The sequence below is a fragment of the Protopterus annectens genome, chromosome 13.part0, assembly GCF_019279795.1.
Source record: "Protopterus annectens isolate FY-2018-M chromosome 13.part0, PAN1.0, whole genome shotgun sequence".
Classification (NCBI taxonomy): domain Eukaryota; kingdom Metazoa; phylum Chordata; order Ceratodontiformes; family Protopteridae; genus Protopterus; species Protopterus annectens.
Window position 1 is genome coordinate 668,357,235 of NC_056747.1, and position 20,081 is coordinate 668,377,315.

Consider the following 20,081-nt stretch of genomic DNA (forward strand, 5'->3'; position numbering starts at 1 on the left):
ATTATTTTTTAAAACTTAGTACAGATTCTTTTTGCCAAGAACTATATGACAATTGATGGCCCTCCCCAGGTGAAAAATAAGACTAACCTGTGCAGGTTGTATGCCAGATCAATGGCAATAAGCACTCCAGTTGGAGATGGGTAGATACTCATGTTGTCGGTGGTATAATCCAGGAATTTTGCTCTAGCATATCTCTCAATGTCATGCGAGTCATAATCGCCCCATCGCAACTGTATATCTATCCAATACTTTTGGGTGGTTGTGCTGTCCATCACATCCCTGAAAGAAAGGAATGCAATGAAATCAGTCTTGCTGTGAATAACACTGTAAAAAATTCCACATTTTCCTGTTTGAACTAAAAAAGCCATCATGTGAACACAACCGTATTTAAGCATGCACAAAGTAAACTAAACATGCACTAAAATTGAAGTTACAAGAACTTGTTTCTGCTAGCTGTTTACACTAAGAAAGCAATCTGGGAGGTCAGGGAGTGTTTCATCCACAGTCATAACATGAATACAAATTTCTGTTCAAGATTTTCAAGCATATAGCAAACCTGCCATTCTCTATGCTCATTTATCAACATTTTAGCAGGAAGTACTAAATGAGTTGCTGAACAGGACAATCAGCTCTTACGTCTTCTGCACTATCTGAAAATGACAGTACTACATGTCAAAAAGCTCTAATGTATTTGTTTAAAATGTGATACGCATCACTTACATACAGCTGCAAGACAAATGATTAAAGCCTAACTCTTCTGAACACTCATCTTGGAAAGTCGTTCAGTCTTCTCATGGTTCACTATTCAAATCATCAATCTGTTGACAGGGGTTTAGCTGATCTAGAAAATGCAGAATTCACACAGATGCAGCATAGTGTAAATTTGCCCCTTCCCTACATGTAGCAACTATGGAGTCAGAAGTAGGGATCTGCATGATTCCTAATGTAAACACTTAGTTTAGCCCACATTTCCTTCATCAACCCCCCCCCACCACCACCACCACAAACATCTAGTAAAGAAGCTGATGAAAAGTTGCATTTCTGTATTTATGTTTTTGCAGAAATGCAGGTTATGTACTTATCAGAACATTAGATTTAGCTGGTATCTGTCTAAGCAATGTAACTGGTGGACTGGTTGCCTTGTCACTTTTTCTTGTGGCAACAGCAGCTCTTTGCTAGCTCGATCTCCGTCCCTTATCCCGCAAATCCCTGTTACGCTATGAAACTCTAGATCAAAACTGAGGCAGTGTAGTGGTTAGAGTTGTGGCTTTACATGCAGGCATTAGTGGCTTGATTTCCCAAGACAAGCAATTCAGCAATACCCAGATTCGCTTTGAGCTACTGCACAATGGCACCTCCTATACCAAGCCAACAGATGTTACCAAAATACTGGCTGACAGAGTCAGTGCTAACTTTACCCCCCCCCCCCAAAGGACCAATCACACCACCAGTAGATTGCCAGGCACCCAGTATTACTGCTGCACAGGTTAAAAAAAACACTGTCCAAGGCCAAGAATACAGCTTCTATGGGACCTGACAATACCCCTGGCCGTGTTCTACACGAGCTACAGAGTGAAAGTACAGCTGTGTACACTTACCATAAATGTAAATGTTCGCGTATTCACTGTTGCAGTCATCACATTTGGGTTATCTGCTTGCAGTAGCCCTCAGTCGGCCTGATTAACAAAGTCTTGGGTCCTGCGTTGGTTGCTGTCTCTTCTTCAGTGACATCAGGTAGTCAGGGGTATAAAACATGCAGCCGACGCCATTACATCAGTTTTTCTTGCCCCAGATGTCAGGTAAGGAATATATATATATATATATATATATATATATAGATATATATATATATATATATATATATATATATCTATATAAAATAGCTTTTAAGCATAGTAAAGGAGAGTAGAGGTATAGCCAAAAGAAGTCAGGGGGTTGGAGGGAGGGTAATCAGGACTGCAACAGTGAATACACTCGAACATCTACATTTATGGTAAGTGTACACAACTGTACTATGTTCTTCGTGTTTCACTGTTGCAGTCATCACATTTGGGTAGATTCCCAAAGCTAAGGATTGGAGAAGGAATTAAGATAGCATTAGGACCAGCTATAAGGCCCTGCAAGACTGCAGTGGCAAAGCCAGCTCTGGATTTAGAGAAAATTGGCAAATGGTAATGCTTGGTGAAAGTATGTACAGAACTCCAGGTAGCAGCTTCTAGGATGTCCCTGGTAGGGACACCTCTGATAAAGGCTGTAGAAGTAGATGCAGCTCTGGTTGAATGGGGTCTGATCACTTGTGGGATACGTTTTCCATGGTGCATATAGCAGAAATTAATGCAATGGCCTATCCATTTAGAAATGGTTTGTTTAGAAATAGCCTTCCCCTCTGCCCCTGCAGCAAATGCCACCAGCAGTTGTTCAGATTTCCATTGAGGTTTAGTCCTGTTCAAGTAAAATCTAAGTTGTCTGTGCACATCTAAGGAGTGTAGTATCCGTTCCCCTTTGTTCTGTGGAATAGGAAAGAAGGTTGGCAAATGAATGGACTGATTAAGAGCCACACTGGATACCACCTTGGGCATGAAGGAGAGATTGGTTCTGAGGGACACCCTGTCCGCATGAATGATGATGAAAGGCTCCACTGCCATAGGGGCCTGTAATTCAGATACCCTTCTTGCTGAAGTGATTGCTAAAAGGAAGGCAGTTTTCCATGAAAGTAATTTTAAATCTGCACTTGCAGCTGGCTTGAAGGAGGAAGAGTGAGTTTCTCCAACACAAAGTTAAGGTTCCAGGCTGGAGTTGGGGCTCTCCTGGGTGGTCTTAAGTCTTTGGCCCCTCTGAACTGCTTGAGCAGTGGATGAGAGAGTACTAGGCCTCCTTGCCTCTAAAATGATATCCAACACTTGTTTACTAAGGGATGGTAATGGAGAGATTAGGTAATTAGCCAGGCTTGTAGGTTCAGGGTTTGAAGCTGAGGGTGCAGAATCTGGTTCTCCTGCTGCTGACAAGATAGTAGGGGTCTGAGGCAGGTGCCAGGAAGCCAGGAGTGATACACCAAAGAGGGGGTACCAGTGTTGGTGTGGCCAGTCTGGTGCAATTAAAATTGTCCTTGGTTTGTCCTGGTTGATCTTTAGTAGTACTCTGGAGAGAAGAGGAAAGGCATAAACTGATAGGTTTTTCCAGCTGAAGGACAGAGCATCCACTTTCCAAGCTTGTTTGTGGGGAGCCCTTGTGCAAAATGTGTCCAACTGATAGTTCTGAGGGGAGGCAAACAGGTCTATAGCTGGGCTCCCCATTTGTTTGTCAACATGTTGAAAGTCTTTGGTTCCAGTTTCCACTCGTGTGGGTCCATGAGGTTTCTGCTTAGTCATTCTGCCAGTGTATTTAGTTTTCCTGGCAGGAATTGAGCCTGTAGATGCACTTGGTAGCTCAAGGCTGTGTTCCACAGCTCCATGGCTAGTCTGCAGAGGGGGTAAGAATGGGTATCCCCCTGCTTGTTTATGTACCACATAACTGTGATGTTGGCAGCCTTTACCATTAATTGTCCTGGAAGAATGTGGTCCTTGAAGGCTGTCAGAGCATTCTGCACAGCTAACATTTCTTTTTGATTGATATGCAGGTGCATTTGACTTGGGTTCCATTTGCCCTGAATGCACTTCCCTGCCAGGTGAGCCCCCCATGCATAGTCTGATGCGTCTGTTAGGGTTTGGGTGGCAGGGGTAGAGTGAATGGTAGTCCCTTGTTTTGGTGGCAGGCCTCTGCCCACCGAATGAACTCTTAACTGTAAGCAAGGTATGACAGGAATCACTGCTTCTAGATCCTGAGAATGTTGACACCATTGCAGTTTCCTCATATGCAGTCTTGCATATGGAATTAGAAGAATGCAGGAGGCCATGAACCCCAAGGCTTGCAGTATTTGCCTTGCAGATAGCAGGGTATTTTGTGGCCATTAGTTTGAAGTAGGATGTCAAATTAATTTGTTTCTCTGGCGTGAGGAAAGCCATCTAGGAAGTTGCATTCAAGCTTGCTCCCAGGAATATAATTTGTTGACAGGGTACCAGGTGTGATTTCTTTTTGTTTATGGTGTACCGCAGACAAGTTAGCACCTTTTGTACAAATGCCAGATGATTCAAAATATGTCCTGGCTTTCTGCCTGAATTACCAGGTATGGGTATATTTGAATATTTCTTTGCCTGCAAAATGCAATGACTGGAGCTGGGTGCAGTAGATAAGCCAAACGGCAGTGCAGAGAACTGAAAGTGCATGTAGCCTGCTTTGAAGCATAGGTATCTTCTGCAAGATTCACTGATTGAGATGTGCAGGTAGGCTTCTTTTAAATCGAGTGTTGCCAACCAGGCATCTTTGCCTAGCATAGGAAGCAACTGGTGAAGAGTTAACATCTTGAATTTTGGAATCACCAAAAAGTGTTTAGGGTAGACAGGTCCAGGATAGGACGCCAAGAGTTGTCTTTTCTGGGTACCAGGAAAAGTCTTGCGTAGAAACCTTGTCCCTTTTTCTCTTCTGGTACAGTTTGAATAGCCTTTATGCTTAAGAGAGAGAGTACTTGCTTTTGAGCCTGTGCCCACTGATTTGGGAGTAGATCTGGCCAACCGTTTGGGATTGGTAACATGTGGAACTGAAATCTGGATTCTTGGGAAACTACATTTAAAATCCATTTGTCCTGGGTAACAAGTTCCCAGTTTTTTGCCTGCAGAGCAATCTTTCCCCCCAAAAGGGGCAGTCAAATGAGAAGTGCTTGCAAGTTTTAAAGTTAAGTCATTGAAACAGTTTACCATAGGGGGAAGTTTTACTACTCCCAAATTTGGAAGTGGGAGCCCCCCACTGCTTAGTCCTGTGCGTACCCTGGGACTGAAGCCTGGGTGTTCTGCTGGACATGGGTTTGGACTGAGAATACCTCGAAGAGGCAGGAAAGGACCAATTCTTAGAGGGCCAATGCCTATTAAATTTTGGAGGGTGTACTTGTAGGAAATCTTTAACAGTTTGCATAGATTTAGCTTTTTCCTCAATCTTTTTAAGAACAAATTCTGCCTTGTTGCCAAACAGGTCGTCCTGACTTAAGGGAGCATCCAGTAATTTAGCTTTACCATGATCTGGCAAGGATTGTTCCTTAAGCCAAGCATGCCTTCTAAGTACAGACCCACTGACAGCATCCCTGCAAGATGCCTCAAGTGAATCAAAACCACACTGCAAAGTATGTTTTCAAACCTGTTCAGCAGAATGCATTAAATCCTGTAAGCCCTTATTTTCAGCACAATCAGGAATCAACATAATTTTCTGTTTAAGCAATGCAATAATATGCTGCTGATACTTTAACATATGAAACTGGCAATTTAAGGCCCTAATGGCCAAGGTTGCAGAAGTGTATACCTTCTTACCCCATCTATCCAGCACCCTGGAGTCTCTATTAGAGGGGGTATGATTTTTGGCAGTAGTAGCCTTAATGCCCTTGGGTCCCTGTGAAATGGTCTCAGGATCCACAGTAGAATTTTTGAAAAGGAATTTGAGAGAGTCAGGAACTCTGTAATATCCATCAGGTTTTCTGGGAGCAGGAGGTAGAGAGTCAGGGGCCAAGCTAGATTCCTAAAAGGCATCATCAACAATGACTAGTACAGGAGGGATAGCTAAAGGCCTGTGCTGGGGCAGGAGTAAGAAATCCCTAAGTCTCTTTTTTGAATCCGAGTAATCCTTGACTTTCCCAACGAAAATGCTACTTAAGAATATGCAAGGTTTCACCAAAAGAGAAATCCTCTGGAGGGGAAGCAGAGAAAATAGAGTCCTCAGCATCACAATCCTCATAGGTAGATAAGGGTAAATCCTGGTCATCAGAGGAAACAGAAATTTCAGAATCCTGATCAGAAGTATCATAAGCAAATTCAGTCCTAGGTATGTTAGAGGGGGAAGGCTGTCTTCCCCTGATTAAAGTAATAAGGTCTTTAGCCATTCTTATCATTTGTTGTTTAGGCATAGAGGCCTGACCATGGGGTCTGGGCGTCGGTTTTCTAGGCATGGTTTGAGTTTTAGGCCTTGAATAAGAAGATGGCGTCGGTTTGATATGTAAGTTAGTAGGCCTGAATACAGCCTCAGAAGCCGGTGCCTGCACAGCGGCTTCGGACCCATCCAAGGTAGAGACATCCGCAGGTTCCACAGTTGAAGCATCTCGTGGCATACCATACTCCGAATGGGTCTCAGTAGAGGCCTGCGAATCTGAAGTAGCGAATATCGGGGGCTGCGAAAGCACCTCACTGAGTACCGGCGAACTGGCGACTGGCTTAGAAGTGTCGTCGGCAGCTTTGGACCTAGATGGCCAGTCTTTGTCTTTATCTTTGTGTTTTTTCGGAAAGTTGGTAGTCAGATGGCTTACCGAAGACCTATCTGGATAATTGAACAGAGTACCAAAATATTTAGAAGCGAAAATATAACAACAACGGATAGTTCGTTGTTTAACTAAGGCTCAAAACGGACCGCGAGGTATGTTGTGGTCAGGGCCTAGACAAGTAATACAGTACGAATGGAAATCTTTATGAGGTATTTGCTTTCCACAAGAAATACAACTATTTAATTTTACTGACATCAGATTAGAGCAAGAAAAAGTTTCCCCAAAGGGGTTCTTAGCTTTAGTTGAAGACTTTGGTTCTGAAACTCAAAGAAAATTTCAGGAGTCGGCCGACCGGCACTTGCGAACTGCTTCTGCTTCGGGCACCACACGGCAAGAAAGACTGATGTAATGGCATTGGCTGCATGTTTTATACCCCTGACTACCTGTTGTCATGGAAGAGACAGCAACTGACGCAGGACCCAAGACTTTGTTAATCAGGCCAACTGAGGGCTATTGCAAGCAGATAACCCAAATGTGAGGACTACAACAGTGAAACACGAAGAACATCTGGCACATCACCTGTGTGCCCTGTTCTATCACAGCCTCACCTCAGGCTTTGTCCCTACCGAATGGCGCACTGCTACAGTCATCCCTCTCCACAAAGGAGGAGTGACTACAGACCATGGGAATTATCTCCCCATTAGCCTGACGAGTCTGACATGCAAAGCTATGGAACACATCATCATGGACCTAATAAACAAGGATACAGGTATCTCCAAACTCTGGATTCTACACAGTTTGGTTTTGTGAAGGGTAGATCATGCCTGCTCAACCTGTTGACTTCTTTGAGTCAGTCACTAGAGCTGTGGATGAAGGCAAGGTGGTTCATACAGCCTACCTTGATCTGGCCAAGGCCTTTGATACCATTCCCCACTCAGGAATCATATAAAAACTCACTAAGCTAGGTATCAACTCCTATAATCACTAGGTAGGTTGCAAACTGGCTCACAGATAGAACCCATAGTGTGAAAGAAGCTGACTCCAAGTCAGACTGCCGACCAGTCACGAGTGGAGTCCCACAGGGTTCGGTCCTGGGTCCTCTCTTGTTTGGTATCTACTTCTCTGAAGTCCAGGCTAACATGAAGGGACTCTGGCTGACAAAGTTCGCAGACTATTGCAAATTTGGGAGCTATTGTTAACTCCAAGTGATGTTGACATCCTACAGAAAGGCCTCGGTAAGACCGACTGGTGTCAGAATCATGGCCTTAATCTCAGTGCCAAAAAATGTCATCCCCTTGGGAAAAACCCAGTTCCCTTGAATTACCACATTGATGGTAGTCCACTGAACACAGAAGGTGTTATAAGAGATCTGCGAACACAAGTTGACAGCAACCTCTATTTTGACCACCACGTTGTCATTGTGGTCTGAAAGTCCTTCAGTGTGGCACATCTCATTACTAAGGGTTTTGCATCCAGGAAGAAAGAGGTCATGGTCTCCCCTCTACTCTTCCCTCATTAGGCCAATCATCGAGTACAATGCCCCATTTGGCATGTGCCTCACTAGATACCTGCAACAACTGGAGAGGCCGCAAAAGTACCTCACAGGCCTTAAACACTTGTCCTATATGGACAGACTCAAAAAACTCCAACTATTCTCCGTCTCATACAAAGCCATGTCTGACCCAGCTCTGTTAGAAATGCTACATCTAAAGAAATTCCAATCCCTCCGCACCACACACTCCAGAGACCTTATTACCACACTCAACAGAACATGCTGGAGGGACAGGTTCATAACTCAGAGACTGCCCATGCTATGGAATAGACTTCCCATACATGTCAAGCAGAGCACCTCACAGGCCCTCCTTCAAGAGAAATCCTGATGACTGGATGGGAAATAGAAAATTCACCCCGGGGATCACTCCAGTGGCTCTACTCAAAGGCACTAGGAACTAAGGTCAGGTGGCAGGATGCCACGGTAATCCCATGGGCTAGGCTTGTAAAGGCTCCAGGGACATTAGCCTAGTACACACCTATGAACCTAAGTGACAGTGACTTACAAGCATTTATCCCATAATAATCTTAATGTGATATAAAAGGTAACTGCATATCCCAATGAAGCCTTGAGGCAGAGAGCTAAGCCTCTGGTCTTCCTCCAGATCCCCCCGATAGAACACTTTCATGGGGGTTAGGTGGGTGGATTGCACCAGTGTCCGGATAGACACCAGCTAAGTCAAACGTTCTTGTCAGTACATAACTTATGCTGGTCCTGCCTGGACACTGGTACTGGTGGCCAGAAACCCCAACAGACCTAGGTAGCTTAAAACAAGCTTTTAAAGACAGAAGCTCTAAAGAAAGCTCAAGCTCTGAACAGTACATCTTAACTACAATGTTTGGCAAAGGTATGTGAAGTAGACTAAGTAACAACAGCACAAATTTCTTCTAGTGGATAATTTTGGATAAATGCTGTAGAAGTAGCTTGCTTCCTGATAATCTAAGATTTTGATCTGATCGCAGGGATCCTTTTTTACTGGAAGAAAAATATAAACTAATGCAGTCTGACATCCTTTTGGACAATGTGACCTTAGTTATTTTGTGTAACTGAGAAGGAGATAAATAACTGGTTACCCTTCCTGAGCTCTTGTTCTGTGTAGGTAACATCTGAGATGCCGGTCTCATTTAAGCAATGCAGTGGACACTCGCCTCTGTTGGAAATGACATAGAAAGAAAACAGGTGAACAGACTGAAATTCACCTATGTGATAACCATGGGTATAAAGGAAATGTTAAGTCCTCAACATCAGTGTCTTTATGAAAACTAGCATTAGGAAATGTTGAGGATAAGGGCTAGAGCTCTGAATCTCAGCTTGGTAGAAGTAATGGTTACCAGAAGGCTATTTTTCCAGGACAGTAACTAATACCAGTGCAGCCAGCATTTGTGAATGGAAACCGTGTAAATTTCTCCAGGACAAAATTTAAATCTTATGGGGCAGCCAGGTGAGTTAAAGGTGGTCTGGAGTGCAAAAATTCCTTCTAAGAATGTTTTACATAGCTTGTGTGAGGCTAAGGGTAAAGAAAAACAACATTGGTGATCCTGTTACAGGAGTTAAGTATTCCCTAAAAAGGGGTCTATATGCTATTGGACAGCACAAATAGAAAACTTTTTCCACTCTGTTATAAATATTTCTACTAGAGAGCTTTTGTGAATCTGTAATTAGGTTAATAATTTTGGAAGGGAAGGAAGGGTCCCTGAACATGAGTGGAAGTAGAGAACCTATGCAGCTAAGGATAGGGATCAGACATTCGGGTGAGGCTACCCCAATGGGTGGAGCACCTGAAGATGGTACTAAGGAAGGAGAAGGGAATCTTCCATTCAAATGGGGCCACAGCAGAGGTAACAAAATCTGGCATGGCCAGAATGGGTTATGAGAATTACCTCGGCCCTGCATATTTTGTCTTTCTGGAGGAATCTGGTTACAAGTGTAAATGGGGGACAAACATAGAAGACCTGAGGGCTAAATAAAGGGCGAAAATGTCTCCTGGGAGACAACGGAGAGAAAAACGGTTACATTTGGTGTTTGACAGGGAAGCAGAGTGCAACAGGGTCTTCTCCACTTCTGAAAAATATTGAGTGGTACTGAATCACAGAGATAATTCATGTGGCAGCAAGATTTGTGTGCTCATTTTGCCTGTAGTCACTTTGGAAGTCCCTAGTATAATACAGGGTTGCTATCAGAAAGCAATGTGATGTTACGGCCTATACCCAAACCCTCAATGCTTTTCTTAGGGGGTAAGACTGGGTTTCTTCTTGCTCATGTACTTACCATACTACTACTGTCATGTTGTCCAACTTAAGGGGAGTGCCTGCAATGCTAGGAAGCCTGCTCTTACTACTGTGACAACGATGTGCAATTTGACCTCTTGTGGAGTCCACATCTCTCGGGTTGACTATTTAGATAATTCCTCCCACCCCTATAAGGATGCAGCTGTAGTTATCGTGGTGGGGACAGGTTGGGAAAAAGGCAGTTCCTGTAAACAGACTGCATGGATTTGATCAAAGGAGGTGTTTAATACAGACTTCAGAAAGTCTTATTGCATGCCCAATGGGCTGTATTGCTTGATTACACTGTGTCCTGAGTCCACACAGCAGGGCCTTCATGTTTAGTCTGGCATTTAGAACTATTAAAATTTAAACTGCCATAATATCTAGCAACTTGAGAGCTGCAGCTGCAATGGGTGCCTGATTGCTTGATGGATCTAAAAGTGCCCAAACAATGGCAGATATCCTGTCTAGTGGTAGTCTGGCTTTTTGGCTCCCTGTAAGTAGCAGCCAAGGAAGACTACATTCTGCGAGGGATAAAGCTGTGAGTTCGCTAGCTTGACAGTGATCCTCAATGACAGGCGTAGATGAAACAAATGTTGCCTTGCTATACAGCAAGTCTTTCCACAGAAGGTGCCACAGTGAGACAGTTGTCTGGGTAGGGAAAGATTCTTACCCCTAACAAACACACAGGCTGCAACTGCAGCCATGCATTTGGTTAACACCCAACGGCTGTGATGAAGCCATATGGCAGGGCTCTGAATTGATAATAACTTCTCCCACCTGAAAGCAAAGGAATTTCCAAGATGACACTTCTATTCTGGCTCACGTTCTAGAGACTCAAACAGCATATCCAGTATCCTGCCTGTAAGCAAAGTAGAACAGACTATCCAGAATGACTCTTTCTTGACATACTGACTCAGACAAGAGTTTGAGACTTTGTCTGAGGTCCTGAATCTTTTTGGGAACCAAGAAACAGCAAGAGTAAAATTTGGACCAGCCTGATGGGATCTCTTGGATAGCCCTTTTTTTTTAGGAAGGTGAGCAACTCATGCTGTGCTGACCTCCTCTAATGGGGTACTAGTGGCAGATAAGAGGACAAGTGTTCGGGGAAGCTTAAAAATGGTACTGAATGGCTTCTGAATGAGTTCCTTGATCCATATGTACAGTATGATGTCCATCATGAGGACAGATGGAGGGAAAGATGTCTCACACTGCCGCCAGAGCTGAAGAGTCCAGCAATCCTTTAGGTTTATACTGGAGGAATCCCTGAAAGGATCTCCTGAACGCTTGCTGGTGCAGATCACATCTGCCACTTTGGCAGAGGGTAGAACAGACACCCCCACCACCACGGTCATACTAATGCTTCTGTTGGGATTTGCAAAACCTGTTTTTGCACCTTACTGATTCCCATGAAAGGAAACCAGAGCAGCTGAAAACTTAACTCAACAGCTGTGAGCAGTTTGATTCATGCTAATCCATCAAAGTCAGTTTAGACAAAAGCAAATCAACTGAAACCAGTTTGCTGGAACCGCATTCAGCAAACACTGAAATTTTTTTCCATGGGGAAAGCCCTCTCCTGTATTCACCAGGTGGGGGACACTCCCACACCCCTAGAGTAATATATACCAACTAAGAGGTTGTACAACACTGGAGAAAAAGTTGGGCATGAGACCCTAGGAGTTGCCCTTCTGGGGTAGATAAAATGTGGTTTGGTACTGGAAGATGAGGAAACCTCACCTTGTAGCCTTCTCTTATGATCTGAATGACCAACTGATCCTGAGTAATGCTCTCTCACTTTTCCAATTACAGAGAAAAGTCTTCCTCTCTCTCTTTTTTTTTTTTTTGGGGGGGGGGGGACAAGAAGGGGCAGAGCAGAGTCATGGCTTCTCCCTGCTGGATTCCTGGTGTTGGGGTTCCCCTAGGCCTTAGTCACTGGTCAGCTTGCCATTTCCTCTGTGGTCTGTGCAGTCTTTCCATCCTAGTCCTCTCTCCTCTGTCTGGCCTGTGAGGCAAGACTGGACCAGGGTTTGATAGGATAAATACTAAACCATGGAGTCTGTATCCATAGAAAGCACTCACCAGTCTACAGCGACTTAGCTTGGGTTTTGGATTCAAAGTCCTTATCTAAATTAACCAATCAAAACAAAATAATGGCCATACTGCTAAATGTTAGAAGCTTAAACCAAAAACTGCACTCCGTGGAAACACGTCTATCACTAGAATATTTAGATGACTGTGCAGTCACAGAAACCTGGTTTAAGGCCTCAGAGAGTACCCAGGCCTTGCAAGGCTATAATGCCTTCCACACCTTTAGACCACAGCATGAACATGTGAAAACCAAATGAGGCAATGTTTCAATATATATTAGAGATGAACACACCATGCGTAGTTAGACTGGACAACTACATGGAGTTACTCCAGGTCACGGTGGATAAGACCCCCATTCACGTCCTGCCAGTTATAGATCCCCCTCCATAGGTCATGACACCCACGAAGTCTATTTAACCAAACTGAAGACAATCCAAATTTTACCAAACACACTAGTTATGGGGGATTTCAATTATCCCACCATCAAATGGGAAATCTACTCTAGCCCAAAAGTACAGTTTTGTACCTACCATAAATGTAGATGTTCGAGTGCTAATACAGCTGCAGTCATAACAGATGGGTTCTTCCTGCCGTCAGGCAGGTCCTCGGTCGGCCGAATTCCAAAGTCTAGGTCCGGCGTCAGTTGTCATCGCTTCTTCCCTGACGTCAGTGCGCCAGGGGTATAAAAGAACCAGCCGACGCCATTTTCTTCAGTTTTTCTTGCCCCAGATGTCAGGTGCCCCCAGAAGGAAGGCAATACATAAATTTGTGTGATAAAGCAATGCAATATAATCAAAATACAGTAGTTGCAAGCAAATACACCATAAAAGAATACCCCAATCAGGTTGTATGAGGAGGTGTTAGCCAATAGGCCTGTCCCAAGAGGGGAAGGAGGGAGGGAAACCTGGACTGCAGCTGTATTAGCACTCGAACATCTACATTTATGGTAGGTACAAAACTGTACTATGTTCATCGTGCATACAGCTGCAGTCTAACAGATGGGTAGAATCCCAAAGCTAAGAAAGGGGTGGGTAGGCACTAGGTGGAACTAGGAGGAGCCAGAATGCCCTGCAAGACTGCAGTGGCAAAGCCTGCTCTAGTTTTGGAGTATAATGGTAGGTGGTAGTACTTGGAGAAGGTATGCACAGAACTCCAAGTGGCTGCTTCCAAAATATCTTTGGTAGGAACTCCTCTGAGAAAAGCTGCAGAGGTAGCTGTGGCCCTTGTGGAGTGAGATCTGATGCCTGCAGGCACAGTTTTACCATGAAAAGAGTAACAAAAGCGTATGCAGTGGGCTATCCATTTTGAGATTGTCTGTTTGGAAATTGGCTTCCCTTGAGCTCCTATAGCATAGGACACAAAGAGCTGTTCTGATTTTCTGAAAGGCTTTGTTCTGTCCAAATAATAAGGCAGCTGTCTGTGGATGTCCAAGGAATGCAGTAGTCTCTCTCCTTTGTTTTGAGGATTAGGGTAAAAGGTAGGTAAGTGTATAGCCCGATTCAAAGCTAGCCTGGATACCACCTTTGGCATAAAGGACGGGTTGGTTCATAAGGAAACTCTGTCCTGATGGATGATGATAAAAGGCTGCACAGCCATGAGGGCTTGTAGTTCCGATACCCTACGAGCTGAGGTGATAGCCAGAAGGAAAGCTGTTTTCCAGGACAAATATTGCAAATCTGTTGAGGCAGCTGGCTCAAAAGGAGGCAAGGTCAGCTTTTCTAGAATGAAATTGAGATCCCAAGCAGGTATTGGTTGTTTTCTTGGGGGTTTTATATTCTTTGCCCCTCTGAGGAACTGTCTTAAGAGGGGGTGAGAGAATAAAGGTGGATCAGTGTTGTATTCTGCAGAAATGGCTGAGGCATGGATTTTGATGGAGGAGAATGAAAGTCCACTGCTTAGCAGCTCAGCTAGATACTGTAATATTTGAGGTAAATTCAGTTTTCCAGGATTCTGGCCCTTTTTCTCATTCCAGGCACAAAACCGTTTCCATTTTGCAGAGTAAGCTTTTCTAGTAGACGGCCTTCTGGCCTCCAAAATGACATCCTGCACCTCCTTGGAGAGTAGGGTCTGTTGTGATGTTAAGGAATCTTCCATGCGGCCAGATTAAGTGGTTTCAGCTGACTGTGAAGAGTTTTGAAGCTGTGCTGAGTCAGAAGAAGAGGCATTAGAGGTAGGGTCCATGGAGGGGAATGCGTCAGGCTCCTCAGGAGTGGGTACCAGTGCTGTCTTGGCCAGTTTGGAGCAATGAGAATCATCTTTGGTCTGTCTGCTCTGGTTTTTAATAGAACTTCGGGCAGCAGAAGAAGAGGTGGAAAGGCATAAACTGTCATTGTTGTCCAACTGAAAGAGATAGCGTCCACTCTCCAGGCCTGTGGATGGAAAGTCCTTGAGCAGAATTTTGTCAATTGGTGATTTTTTTGTGGGAGGCAAAGAGATCTATGTCTGGCCTTCCTCATGCTTGAATTATCTCTGTAAAAACTTGAGGATGCAACTTCCATTTGTGTGGATCTGTCCTATTTCTGCTTAGGTTGTCTGCCAGCATGTTTTCCTTGCCTGGCAAGTACTGTGCTTAAAGTTCAATTTGTAATTCCAGGGCCATGTTCCAAAGTGACATGGCCAGCCTGCATAGGGGGTATGAATGGGTTCCTCCCTGTTCGTTTATGTACCACATTACTGTGGTGTTGTCTGTCCTTATCAATAGTTGACCTGGATGCAGAAGGTTTTTGAAAGCTATAATAGCATTTATTACTGCTAGCATTTCCTTTTGATTGATGTGAAGGTGCTTTTCTTTTTGGGACCATTTGCCCTGAATGCACCGATCTGTCATGTGCGCCCCCCAGGCGTAGTCCGAGGCGTCTTGTGATGACTTGATTTGCTTGAGGCTTGCAGAATGGGAGACCTGTGTTTGTTTGGCATTCTTGAGCCCACCACAGAAATTCCTTTTGAAGACATGGAATTAGTGGTATTATTGTTTCCAAGCTGTGGCTGTGTTGAGACCATAGGTTTTTCAGGTACCATTGAAGTTTCCTCATATGCTGCTTTGCACATGGTATTAGTAGGATGCAAGATGCCATGAATCCCAGAGCCTGCAGGATTTTCCTTGCAGTCAGCTTGTTCAGGTTGTGACATTTTGCTTCTCAACTGTGATAACAGAAACTGTTGGTACTTTAGCATATGGAACTGGCAGTTTAATGCCCTCATGGTTAAGGTGGACGAGGTGTATACCTTTTTTCCCCACCTTTCTAAAGATCTGGAATCTCTCTCGGAAGGTAATGGGTTTTTAGCAGTGGAGGCCTTAATTCCCTTGGGGCCCTGTGAGATAGTTTCTGGGTCAGCCGCATGGCTTTTGTATAAAAATTGGTGTGAGTCAGGAACCCGATAGTACCTGTCAGGCTTGACTGGGGCTGGAGGTAAAGAATCCGGGTTAAGGCAGGCCTCCGAGTACACATCATCTAGTATGTCTAAGACAGGAGGTATAGCCAGAGGCCTGTGCTGAGGTAGCAAGAGAAAATCCCCAAGCCTTTTCTTGGAATCTGAGTACTCTTGGCCTTCCCAGTGGAAGTGTTCCCTTAAGGTATGCAAGGTTTCCCCAAATGAGTAATCCTCTGGGGGGGAGACAGAGGGAATGGACTCCTCAGCATCAGAATCTTCAAAAGGGGAGTAAGAAAGTTCCTGTTCATCAGAGTGCTCTGAAATAATGGAGGCCTGGTCAGAGGAGGGGGATTCTTCCTCCACTCTGGGCCTTTTGTCCGGGGGGGGTTGAGAACCCCTGATAAGAGTAATCAAATCCTCAGCCATTTTAAGCATCTGTGTTTTAGGCATGGGGCCTGGAGAAGGGCCCTGTGGAGCTTCTCTCTTAGAATGCATGGCTGCTTCAGACTTAGTGAAAGTCTTGAAAGAAAAAGAAGAGGAAGGTCTGAAGACACCTTGAGAGTAGGCAGACCTGTCTAGATTTTGAGATTCACCACCAAGAGTGGCTTCGGTATCTGTAGTCGGAGTGTGGGCCGAGGAGCCTGCGACCTCGGGCACAGAAGACACCGCCAAAGAAGTGTAGTCGGTAGGCAGGGGCTGCGTAGGCGCCTCGCTGAGAACCGGACCACCTGTAGTCTGCTTTGGTGTGGTGTTGGTAGAGGCCGTGGACCTCGTGTGTCGGTCCTTATCTTTGCATTTTTTAGACAAAACTGGAGTCGGAGCATCCAACGACATAATATAGTTACATTTTTTGCCAAAATAATGATGGGCGAACTCCGCCTGGCGCTTAATGGTGCGTTTGTTGAATGTAGCACAAAAACGACAGACCGAGACGTCGTGGTCTGGGCCTAAGCAAGGAATGCAGAGGGAATAAAAATCCTTATGCGGTATTTGCTTCCCACAAGAAATACAATTATTAACTTTGTCTGACATCGGTCTGAGGCAAGAAAAGTTTCCCCAACGGGGTACTTAGCTTTAAAGAAGACTTCGGTTGCAAAATTTTCGTAATTTTAGGAGCTGATCGACGGGCACTTGCGAACTGCTTCTGCTTCGGGCACCGCACGGCAAGAAAGACTGAAGAAAATGGCGTCGGCTGGTTCTTTTATACCCCTGGCGCACTGACGTCAGGGAAGAAGCGACGACAACCGATGCCGGACCTAGACTTTGGAATTCGGCTGACCGAGGACCCGCCTGACGGCAGAAGAACCCATCTGTTATGACTGCAGCTGTATGCACGATGAACATCTTGCTAGCCCAAAAGTTCCTTGACTTTGTGAATTCAAATGTCCTGGAGCAAACTGTCCATACCCCAACAAGAGGGACAAACATTCAAGATCTGGTCCTCACCAACATGTAAACAGGTGCACTGCTGCAACTGTTGGACCCTCATTAGTTAAAACGGACCACAAATCAGTCACCTTCGAACTGACATTAACACCAGAACTCACAAAGGGTGAAATTACACTAAAAAATTTCAGCCAGGCAAGCTATACCCTCTTAGGAGAAGGTATAAATGCACTCCAATCCCACCCTAGTTGAAAGTGGTTGGTAACTACGCCAAAGCTTACAATAAAGCCCTGCACAATCACTTCCATAAGTGTATAAACTCGGATGTCCCAGGCAGAATCAAAGCCACAGTCCCAAAGTAAAATCAAGCTGCCATGGTGGACTTCCAGCATCAACAAACTCTACAATAAATGCAAAAAGTTGCTGTCCAAGAAAAACACAAGGACCCAATAATGGAAAAGCACCCTCCTCAGCCTTAACAGGCAAATAAGGCAACTTGTCAAATCCAAGAGCTCCTTTGAGAAAAACATAACAAGTGCTGCCAAGGACAACCATAAGGCATTTTACAGCTATATATGTAACCTAAATTAATAGTAGGCACTAAACAGCCTATAATTACAAAGTACCTTGCTAAGGAAACAGCTCCTATACTTTACAAAGAAAAAAAAAAGCCCCAAACCAGGCATGTCCAAGGGTCAGCTTCCGGTGATTTCTCCTGTCCACCTGGTGAATCTGGGCATACTGGGGCAATGCAGCAATTGCCTCATGTACACAGACAACCCTCTCCTCCTACCACCCAACACTACAACCTGTGAGAGATGCACTTACATAGCCAAAATGGAAGCAAAGCTCTCTCCACCCAAGATTGTGCTAAACAGTCAAGAGGAGAAGGTTAACACCCACACTACACCTCAAGCAACACATAGCCCTTCTAAACCCGCACCACCAACACCCACATATAGCAACACTAAATCCACATATGCAGAGGCCCTTAACTGTAACCTGCCCAAGCAACAAAGACCTCTGAAGCTGAAACGCAAACAAACACCAATCACAACCAATGTGTCACATAGTTCACAACACCAGTGTGCCACCCAGCAACAGCCCCTAAGGCAAGACAATGTACCTAACACTTTAGTCATAGGTGACTCTATAGTCCGGCACACTGATGTCCCTCTCACCAGGTTGAATAAGGAGAAAATTACAGTCAGCTGCCTGTCGGGTGCCAGGATCCGCCACATAACGCATGCACTCAAGTCACTCCATAACAAGTACAAATATGACTCTGTCATTGTCCATGTTGGAGTGAATGACTTGAGACGTACCTCCCTGGACTACATGAAAAGAGACATGGAAGAGCTCTCGGATCATGTGGCCCAGGCAGGTATGACCCTAGCCCTGAGTAGCATCCTGCCTTCGCCCAGAATGATACCACAATATAAGGATAAAATGATTGACTTCAACAATTGGCTAAGCTTATGGTGTCATTCAAAGGGGATCCAGTATCTGTCTGCCTGGGATGACATGATTGACAGACCACGATGCTTTGCCAGAGATGGTCTGCACCTGTCGCCGCTGGGATTCAGGTTACTGGCTAAGGTTCTTGCCACCCCTATAGTGCCTTTTTTAGGCAAACTTCAAAGGACAAAACCACCATCATAACAGGTACAAGCATGCAAAATCTGAAGGTAATGCTACTCAATGCTAGAAGTCTAAACCTCAAAATGCACTCTCTCGAGGCACTCCTAAAAATGGAGAACATCGATATCTGTGCAGTAACTGAGACCTGGTCCAAAGCTCCAGAGAGCACCCCTGCAATACCAGGCTACAACTCTTACCACACTTTTCGGCCACCAAACCAGGACCGAAACACTAAAGGTGGAGGAGTGTCAATATTCACCAAGGATATTCACACCACCAGGCTAGTTGGCCAACACAATGTGTCTGAAATTCTCCAAGTGCAACTAACACTAGGTAAGGCTGCAATCCAAATTGTAGCTTGCTACAGATCCCCACCATACCCCAAGATTCTCACTACACCTTTCTAAACATACTGGAAAATATTAAGATAGAACCAAACACCCTAATACTGGGTGATTTTAACTACCCTGCCATTAACTGGGAAAACTACTCATGTCCCAACACCTTTGAACGGTTCTTGGAATTCATAAATTCCAACGCCCTGGATCAACTAATCCATAGTCCACCAGGGGCTCCAATATCCTAGACCTGGTCATTACCAACATGGGAAATCAATGCTCCATACCTATGGTCACCCCTCGTTAGTCAGGTCTGACCATAAGCTAATCACCCTTAACATCCACATCCCACCCCACCCCCAGTAAAGAAACCACCATAAAAACTTCTCTAAAGCCAACTTCATGCTACTCAAGTCAGAAGTGACAAACTTCATGACACCCATGCAGACGGAACTGAAAGTTCAACTGCTGAATCCTACACTATGGCACTGTGAGCACATCCACTCATGCATGAATCGTGCCATCCCAAATAGAACCAAAATGCTCTCATCCAAAAAAAGGAAGCCAATCTGGTGGTCCCTTGCCATAAACAAACTTTACAACAAAAGGAAGAAACTTTTGCAGAAAAGAGGAAAATCCCAGGATGCAAAAAACTCCCTTACTAGCCTCAGTAAGAAACTGAGATGCCTCATAAAATCCTCCAAAGCTAGTTACGAAAATAAAATTGCCAAAGATTCCAAAGACAACCATAAAGCATTCTATAATTATGTCAAGAATCTAAATGGCAATTCTCAGATCTGCTCTGAGCTAAAACAGAATGGCATTAAATATACTGATCCGAAGGATATTGCCAATATCCTGGCAGATGATTCAGTGCCAACTTTACCCCACTCTCACCCCCTAAATGGCCCATCTCAATACCGGAAGATTGCAAAATTCCAGTAATAACGGCCACACAGGTACAAAACGCACTCTCTAAAGCCAAGAATACAGCATCCATGGGACCAGATGACATCCCGGGCTGTGTACTACATGAACTACAATATGAACTGGCACCTCACCTAAGTGTCATGTTTAATCATAGCCTCACCTCAGGTTTCGTG

The 20,081-nt window shown here is 44.6% G+C and overlaps 1 protein-coding gene across 1 annotated transcript in view; it reads right to left on the minus strand.

Annotated features, from left to right (window-relative positions):
* PRPF8 (pre-mRNA processing factor 8) overlaps positions 1-20,081 on the minus strand; it is a 2,252,227-nt gene that overhangs the window by 641,786 nt on the left and 1,590,360 nt on the right. Inside the window, exon 30 of the mRNA XM_044054875.1 lies at positions 88-279. Coding sequence (XP_043910810.1) covers positions 88-279 — 192 coding nt within the window. The remainder of the gene's footprint in view (positions 1-87; positions 280-20,081) is intronic.